A 20,473-nucleotide genomic window follows, 5' to 3' on the forward strand; every position below is an offset into this window, starting at 1 on the left:
ACTAAAACGTGCATCCCTCTCCTCCCTCTGTTGTTTACATTTGTGTCGCTGTGAGTTGTCCTCATGCTGAAAATGTGAGCATAGGCTACATAATGTTAATCCCAGAGACAAGAAGTAAGCAAAAAATATATCTTTTTACTAAAAGTAAAATGACAAAAATAGTAATACACAGTGACTTGGATAAGTAACTTTAATCTGATTACTGGTTTGGAAATAGTAGCGCGTTAGATTACTCATTACCGAAAAAAGTGGAGTATAGAGTAGAATAGAGTAACACGTTACTAAGTAACGCGTTACTAAGTAACACGTTACCGGCATCACTGGTTGTCACATACAGGCTTTCAAAACTACATTGATGTGAGGCTTGGTCTGAGGAGCATTTGGACCAAACCGGTGCAGGTCAGTAGATGACCCAGACTCATCCTTCAAAGAGAGCTTTGAACCCCAGTCTTTTGAAAGGCTCACAAGCCCACACATTTTTTTTTGTAAGATACATTATAATGCATCAATTAACATCTACATAACATTGTGAAATAACCTATCCAGCATTAAAGCAACACCAAAGAACTTTCCCTCTGTCGCACGCACGCTATTTGTTTATCCAGCACCGGCTTTACAAATAACAATGTCCACAGACAAGGTAGAATATGTTGCATGATTTATGGAAGCACGATGTATTGCGACATCAAACGCAAGTCAAATTTGTAGTTTCTTATGTCTCATTCCATCGAACTACAGATCCGCTACCCGATCTGGCAAACTTACATAGTGCGGTTATAGCCGATAGAGGGCTGCGAAGCGAATGCATAAGTGCCGTTCACCCTGTTACAAGTTGATGAACCACTGAAACGATTTTGGAAACATTATTTTAAGGTACAAAAAACTCTTTGGTGTTGCTTTAACTGAGGAGAAAAAAACATTAGCTAGATTATATAGATTACATACATAACCATAAATTATAGACATAGATTACAGAATTTGCGTAAATATTGTTCAAAATACTTATGTACAATATGCAGTATATAGGTACAAATGCATCTAATCCAAGAGCTAATAGAAGGTCTAATTAGGTTATAACAATAAATCAACAGTGGAAAGCGAAAAATGTCTTCAATAACTTTATCATAAAATATCAGAGTTATATGATGAACATATTGGTCATTATTGCAATTTCAGAGAGAGAGGGAGAAAGGAAAGATGAGCTAATCTGTGATCTTTTCAGAAGCTTTTGGAGGTTCCAGTTCCCTCCTCCCTTCCTCTTCTGGCCCCTCCCCCTGTTCTGAGCTGCTGACTTCCTCCTGATCTCTCTGATCTCTGTTCTAAGCTCTAAGATGTTTTACAGGGCCAGTTCTCCTGTGTTGGTCTCTCTCTGATCTCTGTTCTAAGCTCTAAGACGTTTTACAATGCCAGTTCTCCTGTGTTGGTCTCTCTCTGATCTCTGTTCTAAGCTCTAAGACGTTTTACAGGGCCAGTTCTCTCATGTTGGTCTCTTCTGGACTCTTCCCTGAGCTGCTGACTTCCTCCTTCACCGCTGATCTCTTATGATCTCTCCATCCCTCCAGTCTTCCAGACGTTAGTGAACCAATCCCAGAGCTAGTAGCTGCTGACATCACAGAGTCTCGTTCAGAGGGGGCTTCAGATGCGGTGTCTGAGATGTGTGTGTGGTAGGCTGAGGTTACTGAGGTTATTTCAGACCTGTCATCTCCTCCCACTGAAAATAAAACACATGCAGACTGAAAAACTTCTACATATCTGTGTAATTCATCCCCTTTTTTCAGTACCGTTAAGCAACAATACTATCAGATTGAAAGATAAATATGCATTTTCCTTAAAACCTTCAATTCAAAAGCATTTATATTTATATGCATACTGTACTATTTATAACTTTACTGAACGTAAAAATCAAATATTATTTGTACATAATATTTGTACACATATTATATGTTTCAAATATTATTTGTACATGTAAATCCTAGAATTTTGGAATTGCTTTGATAGTTGTTTTATTTTTAGTACATGACTTCTAGCTGAACAAATGTCTCCCATGGAAGGAAGTACCACACATAATAACTAGACTGCATTTCCGGCGGGAACTGCGAAAGTGTGCTTGCCCTGGTCCGGTCACCAACGTGAGCAGACAGTGACGTGAGCAGACAGTGACATACGCTATGCTGAACCTGGCTTGATCCAAGCATTCTAACAGTGCCTTTCAGTGTTGGAGCTCTATTCAACTATTGCCTTGCGGTTCGTTGGATTTTACCTGTGGCCTGCCTTCGAATTTAGCTTCTATGACTAAAATCAAATCAATAAAATAAAACAACAGCAGTGATTGGCTGCAAAAATAAATAATGTCACGCGTCTTGCACCTCTCAAACTGGGCTATCAGGTAACCTAGAGAAAAATGAAATTATGAAATATGACTAAGGCATTAAAATGCTGCTTGTATGTCAGGATACTTTTTCACTGATTAATTTTAAAAATATGAGCTGTGAGTGTGAATGTTATATCCATCCCCTAATTCTGTTTTACTGGTTTATTTGACAAATAATCTATATAGATTTGCTCTATAAAGACCTTATGTTTGTTTGGGATTGTTTTGAGAGCCTATTGATGTATCTCAGAATAAAGGAATGTCCACAACATTAGTGATGTTTTTTTGTGTGTGTGAATGTATTTTACTTAACACATTAAATGTAGCTGGATACTCATGAACGCATGTCTCTAATAGCCACAATAGGAGTAATTTTAGCAACACCATATTTTGTGTGGCCCATAACGACCCAGTGGATCATGAAAATGTGCCAAAATTCACATTCCTTGCTTGTTGGTACATTAATCCCATTCAGATTGCCACTTATCTGAGATGTAAGAGTTCAGTATAGGTTTAAGGTCTGGGGCAGGGATTTGACATTCTGTGACTTCTTCATTGAGGGCTTGCTTAGCAGCACTGTCCACTTTCTCATTTCCCCTCAGACCAACATGGCCTGGGACCCAGCAAAAAACTACACTCAAGTTCTGGTTCTTTAGATGTTCTAGTTGATCAAGCTCAGCTTTGGTTTTTTTAATTGCAATTTAATTGAATGCAATTTACTTTTATGATTAAATCAAATTAATTTATCCCTCTCACCCATAGTTTTCTATTTATTTACAAATGTACATAGGCCTACTGTAATTACATTTATACATAGTTATTCTACTGATCTTTATACTATTCATCCTGCACATAGACTTATTCTTACTACTCTTATAATGTTGTTTCTGCACTATAATGACACTGTTTCCACACTGAACATAGCTGTATGTTGTACATATCTGTTATATATTTGTCATATTGAATATCCATATTTATTCTGTTTTATTATATTCTGTTAATACACTGCATATATCTATATTATTATTTCTACTATTATAATGTTACTGCTACATCTACATACATTATTCTACTTATTGTATGAGATAACTGCTAATACACTGCACATATTTATATTTAATTCATATTACTCTAAACCATCTTCTGTAAATCAACTGTATACTACTGTCTACATTGCACTATATTTCTTGACCTGTCTCTGTATATTTCATCACCTTTCTATACTTTGCATCACATTGCATGCATACTGTAGCTACATGAATCACAGCTAAGATCCTTGGTTGCTATGAAGGCCAGTCGTTCTAAATGGATGGTTGCTATGGCCAAAGGCCAGTTATCTCTGCCGTTGTCAAGCGGGCATATCCTAACTTTATCTTATTTTCAGAGGTACACAGCTTCATTACTTGAGTAAAAGTACAGATACCCTTTGCTAAATTTTACTCAAGTACAAGTAAAAGTACAACAGTCAGATGTCTACTTAAGTAAAAGTACTGAAGTACTTGAGTATCAAGAGTACAAGAGTAGCCTACATTTTCTAAATATTGCATTACTACTGCCACAGTGCTTACATTTATGTACAGAAACGTCCTACATGGAGTTATGAAAAATGTTAGTGTTTATACCTTGGAGAATGTAAAATGAATTGGAAGTAAAATCAAGTCATTTTCATCTTTTTACCATGTTGCCAGGGATGGGCAGTATTTCTAATACATGTATTTAAAATACGTATTTCAAATACAAAATACTATTTTGTAATTGAAACACTTGAAACGAAAACTATCATTAACTTGTTCAGAAAATTGAAATAGTCTGGTGAGGTGGGGCCACAGGTTGGCACATTCCCGGGATGGACCTGCTGCGTCTTCATCCATTGTTTCGTCCATGGTCTGACCATGGAGTTGACTTTGGCGGAAAGCTGAAGGTGATTGCTGATAGGCTGTCCCAATCAGTGGTACCTGCACAATCCAATCACGTTTGAGAGGGAAACAACAAATTGAGGGTTTCCGAGATTTTTCTTTTTTCCTTTTTTTTTAGAAGTAGTAACGGGTACAGAGCTCTGTTCTAGAATCTTTGCTCTGAAGCTCTGCTCTAGAATCTTTGCTCTGAAGTCTGTTCCCGTTGCTAGGCAACATCAAATAAACAAAATGAGAGTCTTTTCAAGGTATTAAAAGTGTACGTGTGATTACGAATGGATGTGTGTGGTTCGTAATTAGAATAAACAAGAAATAACATTTCCAGTAATTTCCCATGATAAATTACATAATATTTGCACCTTCCTTACTTGTGAAGCTCAGACCGTATTTCAAGTACACTAGTGAAATGTAATACAACGTTGCCACCTAGCGTTCAGATGTAGGCTATTTAACATTAACGTGACATTGCTTGCTTAATTCTTTCGTCAATTCCAAGCTTTTAGGAAAACAATCTTTTTATCATAGTTCCCTCGTCAATGAGCGATTACCAGCTCATTTTTGTAACAGAGATAGCTGTTTATTGTCCCTAGGTTTACAGAAACACCAATTCATATTAATACGTAGCCTATGGAGTGCTGCCGACCACTGTTCATTACAGAATGCCTTGCATGTCTTTATAACAAAACAACACAGTAAACCTAAATGCCCGTAAACATATGCATTTGCATACTTACATTTTTAATAATACTCTCCCATCATGATATTTAACAATGATGAAAAATTTTATTTGAATACCGTCAATGTGAAAATGTACTACGTCAGCAATAAATAGCTAATGTTCTCCTTACTATTTCAGTTCGTAAGTCCATACTATCCCATGGCAGAGCAAGGATTTCATGATTGGGTAAGATTGCCCGGAGACATTGTGGTTGCCCAGAGACTTTGTGCATACTTGGAAGGCATTGTGATAGATGTACCAGTACAATTGCAAATGTTAAAGGTGATATTTACCAAATACAGGTGGGTGGTTTGCCAAATGCTGGAAACTTTTGGAATGTTTTCTTTTTTTTTTAGCTTATGCACCCTCACATTGGAGTCCCAAGTTAAAATACAAAATTTGGTATCGATATGTGACAGTGTTCCTGAGATATGGACGATATGGACGGTTCCTATTTCGGAGCGTCGCCGCCGATTTCGTTTGGCTGTGATGGGCAAACGCTTTCGAAAATCAAAAATCCTTCTGGTAACTTTTGTGAGGCTTGGTCCAAGTAATATGTACGTCAAGTTTCGTGGCGTTCGGACCATATTTGTGACCTGTGAATATTTAGTTTCGCTTTCTGTTCAATCCAATATGGCGGACTAACGACACGCCCACCTGACGTCATCTTCGCGAGCAACTTACACCGGTACTGACCGGACGTTTTAAAGTTGGAATGGTGTCTCTGTCTCAAAGGGCCTAGGCGCTAGAGCTGACGAAAAATTAGGGAGACGGGAAAAATAATAAAACTTAAGAAGAACAATAAGTGTGCTGCTTTGCAAGCACACTTAATAATCTGCTTGCATCATGTTCATAACATACTTACTATTGGGGGGAGACAGTATGCTGTTTGCCAGCTCAATCTCTTCCATCTGTTCCTCCAATTGCTGCACCTCCATCTTCCAGTCTGCTGCTGTGGTCTCATTTGTCCTCCCTTCCTCATACTGGAAATGGCTTCCTCCATTGAGAACCACTAACTCATCAATCTTCTTCAGTACACCTGGCCAGCTCTCCTCACCTGTACAGTGAACATATCTGTTCCCACATTTCTCAACCAGCCACTGCAGGGCCTCTCCTTCACTCTCAATGTACTCCTCAATGTTCCTGTCTACAGACAGGTCCTGAGTGGAGACAAACATCACTATAGCGTGATCCCAAACTCTGTCCCCCAGAAGCCCCAGATGTGTCTGGAATTGCCTCCTTCTTCTCTCAGAAAAGTGAAGATCAGTGTAAATGCTCAGTACAAAAGCATGTGGACCAGGATCACACAGAGACACCAACTCTGCTTTAGTCTCTTCTAGAGTTCTCTTACTTGATGTCATCTTAACTCTAGTGATCTCTCGACCTCCCTTGATTTCCTCCTCACATTGAAGCGTTACTCCTTCTGCCATCTCTCCTCTGTCACTGTCTGTGTCTTGTTCTGAAGTAAACTCCTCAACATATTGCAGGAGCATCACCTTTATCCCACAGAGAGGCTGTAGTTCACCTGTAAAACAATTGATTAATTCATTAATGTCCACAAATGCACGCACACACCCGCCGACACACAGTGTTAAGATATGATAATGACATGGCATAAATACAGACATTGTCAATGTGTGTATTAACATATGATGATGACATGGCATGAATATTACCAAATATTTGTTTACAATTTCACATGAACTTATCCCTGCCATAATCTCATTCATACAGTATTTCAATGATAACAAATAGCTAATCATGTCTGTTGATTTGTCTAAAACATAACTTACCCATGACAAATTTAAACATAGCGTCCTGTTTGTAAGCTCTTGTCTCTCTGTCCTCCGCTCTTGTAGTGAGACGTCTCCTCTTGTTCTCCACCTCCTGTAGAAGAGTTTTGTCAACCTCAAAGTGACGTCCACCATTTCCTGCTACCATCTCCTCAATCTTCTCCAGCAGCTGTGTGACCTGCTTGTTATCTCTGTACTCATTGTTGAGGACATAATATCTGTTCCCACATTTCTCTACTAGAGACTGCAGGGCCTCTTCACTCTCAATGTGCTGCTCAATGGTTGTGTCTCCCAGCCACTCCCCACAGGTGAACAGCACCATGGTGTGACTCCAGACTCTCTCACTGAGATACTCCATATGTTGTTGAATGTTTCGTTTCAGGTCCACTGTGAAAGCATAATCTATTCTTACATTCAGTAAGAGAATGTGTGGACCTGGAGGACACAGAGACACACTGAGCACAATCTCCTGTTTAGTGAGCTCAGGAGTGTCTTTGAGGCTGACATCATTCCACCATCCTGGAGCCTTGACTACAGTGACCTGTCTGCCTGCTACTTCTCCTTGTCTCTTCACACACTGAGCTGTTCTTCTCTTCAGGTCAAACTCCTCTCTGCCCAAGATGGTGTTTCCTGATGAACTCTTCCCAGATCCTTTGTATCCCAGCAGCACAACTCTAAACCTTGACCGTGGGCATGAATTCCCTGCTGAAAAGAATATATAAATATATTTGACATTATATGACCATGTTATCCTAAGAACTTTATGGACTTTGAGCAGCAGTAAGAGAGTTGTGGTTTAAATCTAGTGAGCTGACCACCTAAAGTGCATGTACACCTTGTAAACACCACTTCCAGCCCCACTGGCACTGCTAAATGTTGGTGCATCTTTGGAGATACAGCTGACAATGGCCTGATGTGTAAACTTTTCTTTTATTTTCACAGAGACTTACGCCCCGGGACACAGAACTGTAGTGCACATCCTGGATGGTTAGTGGGAACGGCAGATGTGTTTACATGTGATGCACATGATATCAAAATTAATTTGAAGATAAAACCAAAAACAACAGGCAGATAAAATCTAGTGTATCAAGTGTAAAGCAAATGCAGTTTTGCTTCAATTTCACTAACTTTACTATTTTACTAATTTCTTCCATGGCCATAAGAATTAATATTATGATATATTTGATTCAATGTTTCATGAACTAGATTATTATGAAGATTGTTGAACATTTATTTTTGCTATGAAAAAGCTCAGTTTGTTTAGTACAAAACACAGAAAATATAATACAACTCATGCTTCAGTGACTGGAGGTGGAGTCTTTGCTTCTCCACCTTCATCAGTCTCTCTGTTGCTCTCTGTTCTTCATTCCTCCTCCTCTCCTTCACTTCCTCCAGTCTCTTTCTGTCCATCTCAAAGTGACAGTTTTTGTTTCCTGCTACCATCTCTTCTATCTTCTCCAGCAGCTCTGTGACCTGATCACCTGCCCTATTCTTATTGTTGAGAACATGATATCTGTTCCCACATTTCTCTACCAGATATCTGAGGTGTTCTTCACTCTCAATGTGCTGCTCAATGGTTGTGTCTCCAAGCCAGTCTCCACAGGTGAACAGCACCATGGTGTGACTCCAGATATCCCCACTGAAAAGTGCCAAATATTGCTGCACTTCTTGTCTGTATTGACTATTGAAACAGACATCAATACGTATGAGCAGTAAGAGAGCATGGGGCCCAGGATCACACAAGGACACACTCAGCACAGTTTCCTGTTTGAAGAATTCAGGAGTGTTAGTCATGCCAGCTTTCCACAAACAGCTTGGGGTGTCAACCACAGTGACCTGCCTCCCTGCCACCTCCCCCACTCTATTCTCACACTTTGTTGTAGAGCACAACTCAAACACATCTTCACCCAGGATGGTGTTCCCTGTTGAAGACTTGCCAGCACGCTTAAATCCCAGAAGATCTATCCTCAGAGATGACTGATGTATTTGATCTTTTAGGGAAAAAAGATAAATATAATACATGTTTTAGCAGTCAACATGTTATGATGTGATGCAAATAATGTTAAAATGTTAAATGTCTACGACACATTCTCTTTTTAATAGTCAATTTATCAACATAGTCATTATTATATGCCATTTTCAGCTGTGGTTCAACAGCTTTACTTACTTACTCAACATATTAACAGGATCGATCACACAAATACTACAATGACAGAATCTTTCCACATTGTCTTTCTGTTTTGATTCCAGCTACTCTCCTTGGTGCTTGGAGCTGTTACTCACCCAGTGATGCCCTGAGGTCTTGTCTTTGTTTCTTCACCTTCATCATCCTCTTCTCTGCTCTGATTTTCTCCGTCTTCGCCTGCTCCTCTAGGTTTTGTAAAAGATTTTCACTCATTTTAAAGAGAGAGCTCTTATTCATTGCTACCATGTTTTCTATCTTCTCCAGCAGCTGTGTGACCTGCATAGTATCACCTCTATTCTCATTGTTGAGGACATGACATCTCTTCTTTCTCCCTCCTCTCCTTCACTTCCTCCAGTCTCTTTCTGTCCATCTCATAGTGACGGCCTCCGTTTCCAGAGATAATTTCCTCCATCTTCTCCATCAGCTCTGTGATCTGTGTTCTGTCACCTTTGTCCTCATTGTTGAGAACATGATATCTGTTCCCACATTTCTCTACCAGATATCTGAGGTGTTCTTCACTCTCAATGTGCTGCTCAATAGTTGTGTCTCCCAGCCAGTCTCCATGGGTAAACCGCACCATGGTGTGACTCCAGATATCCCCACTGAAAATAAATGAGTGATGCTGAAGTGATGTCTTGTGTTCCTCTGGGAAAGCAGCATCCACTGGTATGACTAAACAAAAACTATGGGGACCCTGTTCACACAAACACTGACTCAGCAGAATCTCTCTTTTGACCATTTCAGGGCTGTTCACAGAATTTCCTTTCCATCCTGGAGCGTCCACCACAGTGACCTGTCTGCCTGCTACTTCTCCCTGTCTCTTCACACAAACAGCAGATCTCTGTCCAGGCTGAAACTCCTCTCTGCCCAGGATGGTGTTTCCTGATGAACTCTTCCCAGCATATTTAAATCCCAGCAGCACAATTCTGAGTTCTGGAAGCAGTGCACCTCCTGCAGGAGTAAATGGAGAACTTCAGCAGACGACTTTATGTGTGTGTGTGTGTGTGTGTGTGTGTGTGTGTGTGTGTGTGTGTGTGTGTGCGTGTGAGTTGATTTAAATATCATAACCTGCAAGTCACAGTGCCTTGATGTTCATATCCTTACTATTATTGTTACAGTTTGTTTGTCTGATTTACACCTTCTCTTTTTTTTTGGTTCAATGTATAATATTACTTAGTCTTTTTACGGACCACTTCAACTCACGCGGCAGCCATTCTGTAAACCAAAAGAAGGCTGTGTTTAAAGTCAATTACATTAGGGCCTTTGTCCAGCAACTTGGGGTTAAGTGCTTTGCTCAGGGCCACAACGATGTAAGCCACAACTGTTCTGGCTACTGCATGCTAGCCCAGCTCCTTAACCACTACACTACCACCCCCCCAACTCATTTATGCAAACTATTTGTTACATAATTTCACTCACCTAGTCTCTGGACTTTTTTTCTTCTCTCCTCTGCTCTCCTCCCTTCTACTGTCCTCTTCTCTTCAACCTTCTGTATTATTTCTCTGTTTATTTCATAGTGACGACCACTGTTTCCTGCCACAATCTCTTCTATCTTCTCCAGCAGTTCTGTGACTTGTGTATTATCCTTGTTCTTAATGTTGAGGACATGACATCTGTTCCCACATCTTTTTACAAGCTGCTGGAGCATTTTCCCTTTAACCTCAAAGGCTTTCTCTTCTGCAGGAGTCTCCTGAATGAACAGAACTAGAGAGTGTTTCCAGGCTCCATGGCCCAGAAGACTCAGGTGGTTTGATGTGGCGTTTCTCTCTGCCTCTGTGAAGGTCATGTTCTCACGGATGACCAGCAGAAAGGCATGAGGTCCTGGAGGACACAGAGTCACACTGAGAACAATCTGCTGTTTAAGGAGTTTAGGAGAATCAATAGAAATATTGAGATCATAATCCTTCCATCCTGGAGTGTCCACCACAGTGACCTGTCTCCCTGCTACCTCTCCCTGTCTCTTCACACACTGCAGTGTTCTCACATCAGGGTCAAACTCCTCTCTGCCCAGGATGGTGTTTCCTGCTGAACTCTTCCCAGCTTCTCTGTTCCCCAGCAGCAAAATCCTCACATCTGAGAGATTGGAGATATCACCTGGTCATGAGACAACACAGGGAGACAACACACACACACACACACACACACACACACACACACACAAGCTTTCAGAAAATGCTTGAGCTCCCCAGACATATTTGAAAAATAGTAATGCAATAACTTCACTGCTGTGAATTCATGAATACAGTAGTTGATTCAACTATTCATGACACAGGACAATAACTTAAGAAATATTTACACACACAAAATTGTGGAGGATATAATTTGATGATTTCGTACCGCCGTGCGGGCCGGATGCTATATAGCCTACCACGGACATGTTTTGAGGGGCCACCCAAAATGAGGTGGTGGGCCGTATCTGGCCCGCGGGCCGTAGTTTGGGGACCACTGCATTAGGGTATCAGAGTGGTGGACATGTTCCATTAGGGCATTAGAGTGATGGACATGTTCCATTAGGGTATCAGAGTGATGGACATGTTCCATTAGGGCATTAGAGTGATGGACATGTTCCATTAGGGCATCAGAGTGATGGACATGTTCCATTAGGGTATCAGAGTGGTGGACTCACCAGTAGATGATCCCCCTGCAGCCATCTCTTCAGTTTTACTCAGGTCACTCAGATGTCCTGATCGCATTCACACTGAAAGAGGACAACATGGCAGCATGATGGTGTTTTATAGTTATGTGCACTGTTTGTCATAACCAGCATTCAAAATGGAGGCCAAATTCAAAATATTTGAGAGTAGTGTCTCCCCCACCCCTACTGCCCCCCCTCATAGCTGCAGACAGGTTGCACTAAATATTTTACACTTATTCATTTAGCAGACTTACACAAATGAAAACTCAGATACATTCACAAGAATGTATGACATACATGTATATGACAAAAGTATTTATGGTAACACTTTACTTGACAGGTGAGTTCATAACACATTCATAGCAGCTGTCATAAACTGCAAATAAAGCAATGATGACTGTTTCATGAGACATGGCTCAACATTCATACCAAACCTTTCATGAATGTGGAAGACAGAACGACAACAACTTGTCAAAATAAAAGCGCAACAATCGCAAAGCTGCATTGCCTGTTTTGTTCCAAACATCTTACCTGACCATGTCACATCTGAGTCAATGGGCTAGTCCAGGGCCAAAAAGACTAAACATGGTCAAGCAAATAATTTTGTTTCATAAAAATGTATTTGTTTTATGATGTAACCTTTGCAGATGATTTCTCATCTTTTGCTACTGGGAATGTCCAACCATTCCAGGTTAGACAAATACGAGTCAGCAAAATGTAGGCTAGTTTACCTCCCAGGGCTCTATCTTAACGATCTGAAACGCAAGTATGAAAATGCAACATGCAGGTAGCTTTGTGGGCAGATCTTGGGCGCTGTTGCTATTTTATCGGCGGGATAAATTATTGTTGCGCCCTACGCAAATCTAAAATGGGGTGGTCTGAAGTAGCTAAATTACTCATGGGTGTGGTTTGGGCGTAACATGCAATAAACCAATCAGAGCGTCATCTCACATTCCCTTTAACAACAGGCATACTTGTTCCATAGCTGATTGCTATTATGGTGGCGTATTTGCCAGGCGCAGCCAGGAGCGGTTCTCAGCGCTATAAGCACTGCTCAGTTGGGAACAGTTTGCTATTGATTTTTCTTCTTGACAAAATGTAATACAGAAATGTCACAAAGACATACTTTCCGGTGTTTTGGGATCACTCTGAATCACGAGGTTATGAATGCATGGTGATATTTTTGCAATATAATCTAACATTACCTCACTATAGACAATGCAGATCTTCTGTCAGATAAGCTCTCCTCTCCCGTGCTGCTGCTGGGGCATTTGGGTTAGACATGGGTTCAACATCACGTCTCCTTAAGTCCTGTAATATTTCCTAATTTATGTCATCAACACATCCGTGATTCGTGGAAATGTGTACGCTAGATTTATGGCTATTTTATCTTTTATCTTATCTTAATGGAGACCACACTGATTTCCCTCGGGTGGTAATATTTTTCCTTGTAATTATGTATGGTTTGCAGAAAGGGGAACAAGTGAGTCGTATAGATGAGAGGAGCGAAGTGTGTATTGCAGCACAGGCAGACAAGCAAACGCTCCTGCAGGTGTAAGCTACTATGGTCGTCTTACCATCAGGCAACTCAACAACAAGAAACAATTTCCTCTGTGTGTATTCACACCAAGTTGACCTTTGGTGAAAGTTCAAGGTGAACTTTCCAACTCTGCACAGTATCCCATTAACTGCATGACAGTAGGCTAATTACAACATTTTCTGTAGAGTTTGTAAACACGTTATCATCAACTTAATGCAAGCACAACTGATGTTTGAGCAGGACAGAGAATAACAATGAATGGACGCAGCAACTACAGAAATTGTAGCCAAGGAGGCTATTTGCTGCTTTCTTTTACTATCTATGGATGCTGGTTAACAGCACATATGCTGATTTAAGCTAATTCACTAACTCAAGACTTCAAGGCCTTCATGGATATAAAACGATTTTTTAAAACATCGAAAGGATGGAGGGATCATAGCAAAGCTCGGAGTTATTTCAAGGTTTCAACAACAAGATAGGCAAAATTGTGGTGCTTGTCAAAACCTTAGCGAAGCTGGAATAATGCTTAGGCTGATGTTAAAGTGCACACAATGTTTAAAGCCATACACAACGGTAAATTGGAACAAAACTAAAAGTAAACTTTAGCTTTTATAGGGCTGTATAAATATGTCTGAATTAATAGGTTGCAATTAGGCGTTGTTGTAAAGATATTGCATGTAGATGTTGTACTATATAGGCTCATTTTTAGGTGACCAATGCACGAACAAAACAGGGAAACAGACAAATATTATCAAGGCTTTGAATGTTTCCATCTGTGCATGGGGGTGTCTGTAGATCGGTGTGCATAGCATTCATTCCTGTAGGCCTGTGGCCATGCATGCACCCTTAAAAATAGCATCTGAATTTGCACCACTGACTTTAGACCAGGATGTTCCTGGTCTGTGGCATAATTGTTTTCTGAAACTGCAAAATATCAACAGGGAACGTTTGCGCCGGAACACGCCCCCTCTTTTCGCTGAACCGCCCCCATGGGCGCAATTGAATTCGCTCTCAATGCAAAATAGGAATATACAAAGTCAATTACGCTGGAGTGCAAGATAGAGCCTCACTCACCCGTCAAGTTTTACCGCAACTATAATGTTAGACAAATGCTTGCTTTAGAGATGTTTTTATGGCATTTTGAATGTGGTGTGCCATTTTGCTGGAGATTGGAGGGATTTTGCATTTTGTGTGAGCAATAGTGGGTTTTGTGTAGAGTTTTAAAAATGTGTGTAGACTGTTGACAAAAACTGTAATAGAAAATACTATGTTGATTTGACTGTGAATTGAAATGATCATGTAATGCTAATCATACTCTTATTTTTGTACCTTTATTTAGAACCAAGGACTGGTTTTTGACCTCATCCAAATCAGTATCTGTGTGTTTCCTGATTGAAGGCATTATCTTTTGTGTGTCTTCCTGTTTGAATGAATGGCTGTTGATTGCTAGTGATTCCGGTTTTTAGTAGCACATGTATTAGCACATTGATGTTTTTTTTACTGTTTTTGTTTAATTTATTTTCTTTTATTTTAGTGATATAGTGTAGCCTTCACACCAAGTCTATATAGAAAATGTCTTACCTTCACTATATCGTTCATTCCTCTGAGATCTGGAGTCCAAAGTGTTAGTCTCACATACACCAGAGTAGCCTGCTTCTGTCTGCAGTGCACTCTGTGTGTGTCCCAGTAAAGAGGACCAAAACCTGTTTGACAGCATGACGCTGGTATCATGTTTTGATTGGACGCATTCTTTACAGTTACATGAAGTTGGACATGTTCTATATCTGCCCTAAACCCCCACACGTCTCAATCAGACATTTCCTTCCTCTTAATTTACTGTTTATGAGACAACTCAAATACACACACACACACACACACACACAGTAAGAGAACAAGCCACTTCCAATGCTTCAAAACTGGAAGCAGCTAGCTTTGTTAAAAAAAAAAAACCTGCACATTGAGTTGCACTACAAGTAAGGGTGAAAAGAGTCAAATTAAGGGTGAAATGCAAATATTTTCAGCATTTTTTCTGTCTGCTACAGTAAAATATAAACACAGCAAAGCATTTCCTTACCGATAGTATGGAGTAAAACTTCCACTTCAAACTGAAGTCTGGCACTCACGACCGGCGATGCGACAGTCGAATGAGGCGGTGGAATCCTGTTAATCGCTTATTACACACTAATGGCAACACGATCACCCATTCAGAGATACACTGACTGACCAGACAGCTGTTTTCTATTATGATGTATCAAGATCACCCTGAAAAATAGAAAGTGCCTGATTAGATCGCTGAGACAGCGACAGTCAATAAGGTGCAATAAGCTGCCCCTCTCCACTTTGTCCAGGGGTGAGAGGTGACTCATCATTCAGTGATGTAGAGGTGCAATAAGCTGCCCCTCTCCACTGTGTCCAGGGGTGAGAGGTGACTCATCATTCAGTGATGTACTGTAGAGGTGCAATAAGCTGCCCCTCTCCACTGTGTCCAGGGGTGAGAGGTGACTCATCATTCAGTGATGTAGAGGTGCAATAAGCTGCCCAGGGGTGAGAGGTGACCGTCAGCGCATCATTTAGTGATGTAGAGGTGCAGTAGAACACATCATGGGGCGACCCTGTAATTTACAGCAGCAGAGTTCAGTACTGTTGATTGTGCAGCAGCTACGTTACACAGTGTTGCAGTATGAGCAGGGGCTGGGTGGTCCAGAGATACATGAAGGAGGAGGAGGAGGATATTTTCTATATTCTATTATTTATTTTATCTTATTTTACTCTATACTGAGCCCGGTTCTTGAGTGCACCTGCATTTTGTTGTATATTGTACAATGTCAAATACATCGTGCTATATACTCATGTTTTGACCGGAACAGGCACACAAACAGGCCACTGTGCTCTTCAAACAGGGTTGAAAAAAGTGTTATGATGCTTTTGCTTCGTAATTTAAAATTATGACAAAAATTGTTTCATTAAAGGATAAGTTCGGCATTCTTCAACCTAGGGTCTGCTTCTAGATGATAGTGAGTCAATGTTTTAGTTTGGTTATTCAAGACGTCTTAATATAGATGTTAGAATATAATTAACCAACCTTTGTTTTTCAGGCATTGATCAATCATGGTTGAGTTTCAACCATAAATCAATATATTTCTCAAACTATTAAATAGAAATAAATAAATATGAAGCTATTAAACCTCCATTTTTTTGGAGCAACTGAAATGACTCTGAAATGATACGGTATTAGGTCATCCTTATGTCAGAGTCAGGTGTCAGACATCAAATGAAAAGCCATCAGGTCTTGGGAAAATAGATATCAGACTCAGACAGTTTTTCGTTTGAGGACATTTTTCCTGATGCAGTTTGATCCGACAAAGATTTTCCTAACTCTTTTTTTCTCTGACGGTGTAATTCTATAAACATGACCGAGGTTTTCCCGCGACCTGATGGCTTTTCATCTGACGTCTGAGACCTGACTGTTGTTACGACCCTCTCTGTTTCTGGCAGACTGTGCTACTCATAGTGTGTGTGGGCTCCCAGCTCACTGCTCTAAATGTGTGTGTATGAATGTGGGCACACTACACCCGGATGGGTAAAATGCAGGGAGCAAATTTCCTCACAGGGCAACCCCCTTTCCCAATCAATATATACATTTTAAAACTGTATATTTTATACTGTGTTTGTCTCCTTTTCATGATTTCGGTCCATAGGAGCCTGGGCCTTAACAACTGACAACTTGACAGAGGTTTTCCTTAGACCTGATGCCTTTCCATCTGATGTCTGACACCTGACTGACATGTAAGGATGTCCGAATATGTACTCCACGTAACACCTTTAAATTTCATCTTTACACGCTAAATACATGTATACACATGTTTCACTTGTATGTCATAGTGTTGAAGAATAATGTCTCACTGAATCAGTGGAACAGGGCTGGTAATTATGTGATGTAGCCTATCAACAAAATCACAACTCCACAATTTTATATTTAGTAATACTCAAGTTGTTTTAATATAGAATATGATGTATACAAATATAATAACTGTTTGTTTTTCAGACATTGATGAATAGTGCCTCACTGAATCAGTGGAACAGATTTGTTTTACATCTATTATGTACATTAATAATCTACATTAAATGTATGACCATCTTCTGTTACTTTATGATCACAGATCACTCATATTATAATGTATACATCTGTACGATGCAGCCTCCTCTCTCACCTGCAGGGGGCGCATTTACAACAAACTGAAGGGCAGTCAAAGGTTTCATCTCAGATACACACTTTCAGGAAGGCTCTATTACATTTTTCAAAATGTCACAGAACGTTTTACCTGATAAGTATCATTCAAGAACAGGGGTTCTACAGAATGCATTCAGAGTGAATTAGAGAACGATAGAATAGAATGGATGTGAATGATGTGCATCAGTCCTCTTCCATGACTGACATCATGAGTATAATGATGATGACATGACCATTAAAGTCTTTTCTCATTTCATAGTCCTCATCAACGCACCACACAAACGCCCCACTGACAGTATGAGAAGGTTTCTTCCTACACGTCGTCAGAGAGGCTGTGTTTTCTTGATAAGGTCTTGATAAAAGTAATAGTCCACTTTTTTCAAGGAGAGAGAGCATGATGCCACACGCTGTGTCTCCCTTATTAAGCACCATGTCGATGAGGGAGGTCACCTGGTCCTGCAGCACGCTGGTCTTCTGCAGGATGTTTTGTACTTCAATACTGCTCAAGACAGGAGGCTTATAGGCTTCAAGTCCTAACAGCAGACCTTTCAGTGTAGGTTCTGATGTCCTCTTGACAAGAGCAGGCCGGAAATGGGACAGTCGATCTAGGAGGAAATCATCAAAGTAAGAAGGTTCCCAATTTTGAAACTTGACATTTACATGTTCATGACCCCAACTGCTGTTATGCTCTACCCAAAACCTGTGGTTACCTTAACACACACATAAAAAACTTCTTAGTTTAACTTTCAAATGTTTTATTCTGTATACAAACATATTTTTAAAGAAAGTTCAAGTGATGGGTTGTGTACCTTTGTTTGATATGGAGGTCATTAAAGTATCATGTCTGGATGCTGCTAAGGTAATCTCATGATCGTGTGTCCCTTCACCATATTCAAATCTGTGCAATTTCGCTTCCCATATGGATTTCCCCTCACTCTTCAGCTCCAAATCAAAACGGTCCTCTGGCTTTTTAATGACCACCTTGAAAAACTCTGGAGGTTTGAAGTATTTAAGGGTGATCTGTGGTGGGGAGATCTCAGCATCACAGACAGATCCTTTTAGGCTAAACTCAGTGTTTATCCAAATGGGGATGTTTGGTCGATGTGTTATGATCTCCTTTGCATATTGGGTCCTGCGTAAATCCTCTTCAACGGCCTGAATCATGGAAGCATCCCGTGGCACGACATATGTGAGGAGAACCAGGGGTGTCACTCTGGTGCGGTAGATTAACACATCCAGATGGGCTTTCATTGGGATTCCTAATTTCACCAGGACTTCTGTCAGTGAGAAGGAGGGCTTGAGGAGCTTTGGATGGAAGCGAGTCAGCTCACATTTCTCTAGAGTCACACTGCTGTCAACCCCACGCAGAACTCTTACAGCCTCTCTAAGAGAGGAGTCTGAACCTTCCAGACAGGCAAAATGGGGCAGATGAGCCTCCAACAGTTCACCTGAGAGCACTTTGATGTCCATCAAGGGACCAATTGGCTCATATTGCAACATGGCAAGCTCTGCTCTGAATACATGGGGGTCACTGAAGTGATACTGTAGAGAGACTTCAACAGCACACACCCAGCGCAAACCAGACACTGTGCACTCAAAACTTCCTGGTGGAGAGCTGTGTTTATACAATGGGACTACTGTCTCCATGGAAACACAGGGTTCCATCAGGATCCAGTGTGAGGTGTCTTCAACATCTTCACAGGATTTGCAGCAATTTGTTGGTCTGTAATACGTACACTGAGGTTCACCAGCTGAAATGTCCAACCTTTAAGAAAGGAGATCATCATCATCAATACTTTATTCAGGACACAATAAACGCTCCATAGCACAACACAAAACACAGTAAAAGACAGACAAATACACAACAAATACAAGACAAAACACATACAATACAAATAACGAAAACAGTCAGAATTCCTCAATGAACAAAGACATGTTCAGATACAATATTAGCATATAAACTAAAAGGCCAATGGTTCCACAGTCTCAAGGTGAACCTGACCACACTCATTGCAGGGTTCACTAGTGTTGTAATTATGCTGTTGGGTGACTCAGTTATTCTACACATATGTCTGTGCATGAGATTCCTACAGCAGTACAGCAGGACAGATGGATACACCAACACTAACCAACATTTGGCTTGAACTGCTCCATCGTGCCACTTGAAGCAGCAGCCTCACGTCATCATTATATTCCACATTGAGTTTCTGCATACTGCTTTTTTATAGCGCCGCCACAAGTGGGCAGTATACACTGGGGTGCAAAAAGCTTTAAAAAGTGTGGTCTTCACAGAAAAATATCACATACTAAATTTGCGATTCAGCATATTAGCACTTGCATACATCATACAGTACTGTCTGTGAATGTCCCTATTATCAGACAGGTCATCAGTTATACAGTATGTGCTCTGAGTATTTGATCTCGTCACACACTTTACTGACAATACCAGAGAGAGAGAAAGCAGGAAATGACAGTTTATTGTCCTCCCTGCTTCTAGCAATCATAATATTACTCTTCTTTGTATTTAATGTCAAAGTCTGAGCCATATTGGGAGGATACCCTTAGTAGCTGTTGAAGGCCAGCACTATATGGACATAGAATCACCAGATCATCTGCATTCATCAGGTGGTTGATAATGGTGTCATACAACATGTTCCACAGTTGTTTAGGAGCTATGATAAATCATCCTTTCAAATATTAAAAAGAAAGGGAGATAAAATGCTTCCCTGCCTAACTCCATTGCATGGATGTGGGAGAGCGCTTTTCAGTTACTCCCCCCACCCACATTTTTCCTACCAGTCGGGGATTGAACCGGCCACCCTTGGTCACAAGTCCAATTCCCTAACCAGTAGGCCACAGATGCCCCCCTACTGTCATTCAACAGTTAAACAGTTCATAATAATGTTTCTGCCACAACTGAGTCATTTTGTCTGAGCCACTTAAACAATCAATATTCATAGGTAAAATGTTTTACAGTCATTCATTCTTTTGATTTCTTTCCATAAATTATTAGGACTAATGTTTTGCAGCTTCCTTGCAAGAGTCAGACCTCATTGCATTTTCATTCCGCTGAATGAAACATAGAGC

At 40.4% G+C, this 20,473-nt stretch overlaps 2 protein-coding genes across 6 annotated transcripts in view; both read right to left on the minus strand.

Annotated features, from left to right (window-relative positions):
• Positions 1–6,922: 6,922 nt before the first annotated feature.
• On the minus strand, positions 6,923–9,309 carry LOC125297756 (GTPase IMAP family member 8-like; the record flags this gene model as incomplete). Its single annotated transcript, XM_048248219.1, has 3 exons — positions 9,079–9,309; positions 8,070–8,786; positions 6,923–7,500 (listed from the first exon to the last, which is right to left on the minus strand). Coding segments are annotated over exons 1-3 (1,479 nt in total), but the record flags the coding sequence as incomplete, so codon positions are not given.
• Positions 9,310–17,146: 7,837 nt separating this feature from the next.
• LOC125297515 overlaps positions 17,147–20,473 on the minus strand; it is a 49,012-nt gene continuing 45,685 nt past the window's right edge. For all 5 annotated transcript variants that reach the window (XM_048247876.1, XM_048247875.1, XM_048247877.1 and 2 more), the window contains exons 12-13: positions 18,196–19,151; positions 17,147–17,991 (exon numbers count right to left, since the gene is read on the minus strand). In XM_048247876.1, the coding sequence (XP_048103833.1) occupies positions 17,570–17,991; positions 18,196–19,151 (1,378 nt within the window). In that variant the 3' untranslated portion in view covers positions 17,147–17,569. The remainder of the gene's footprint in view (positions 17,992–18,195; positions 19,152–20,473) is intronic.

Source organism: Alosa alosa, chromosome 7, assembly GCF_017589495.1.
Source record: "Alosa alosa isolate M-15738 ecotype Scorff River chromosome 7, AALO_Geno_1.1, whole genome shotgun sequence".
In the NCBI taxonomy this organism is placed as follows: Eukaryota; Metazoa; Chordata; class Actinopteri; order Clupeiformes; family Clupeidae; genus Alosa; species Alosa alosa.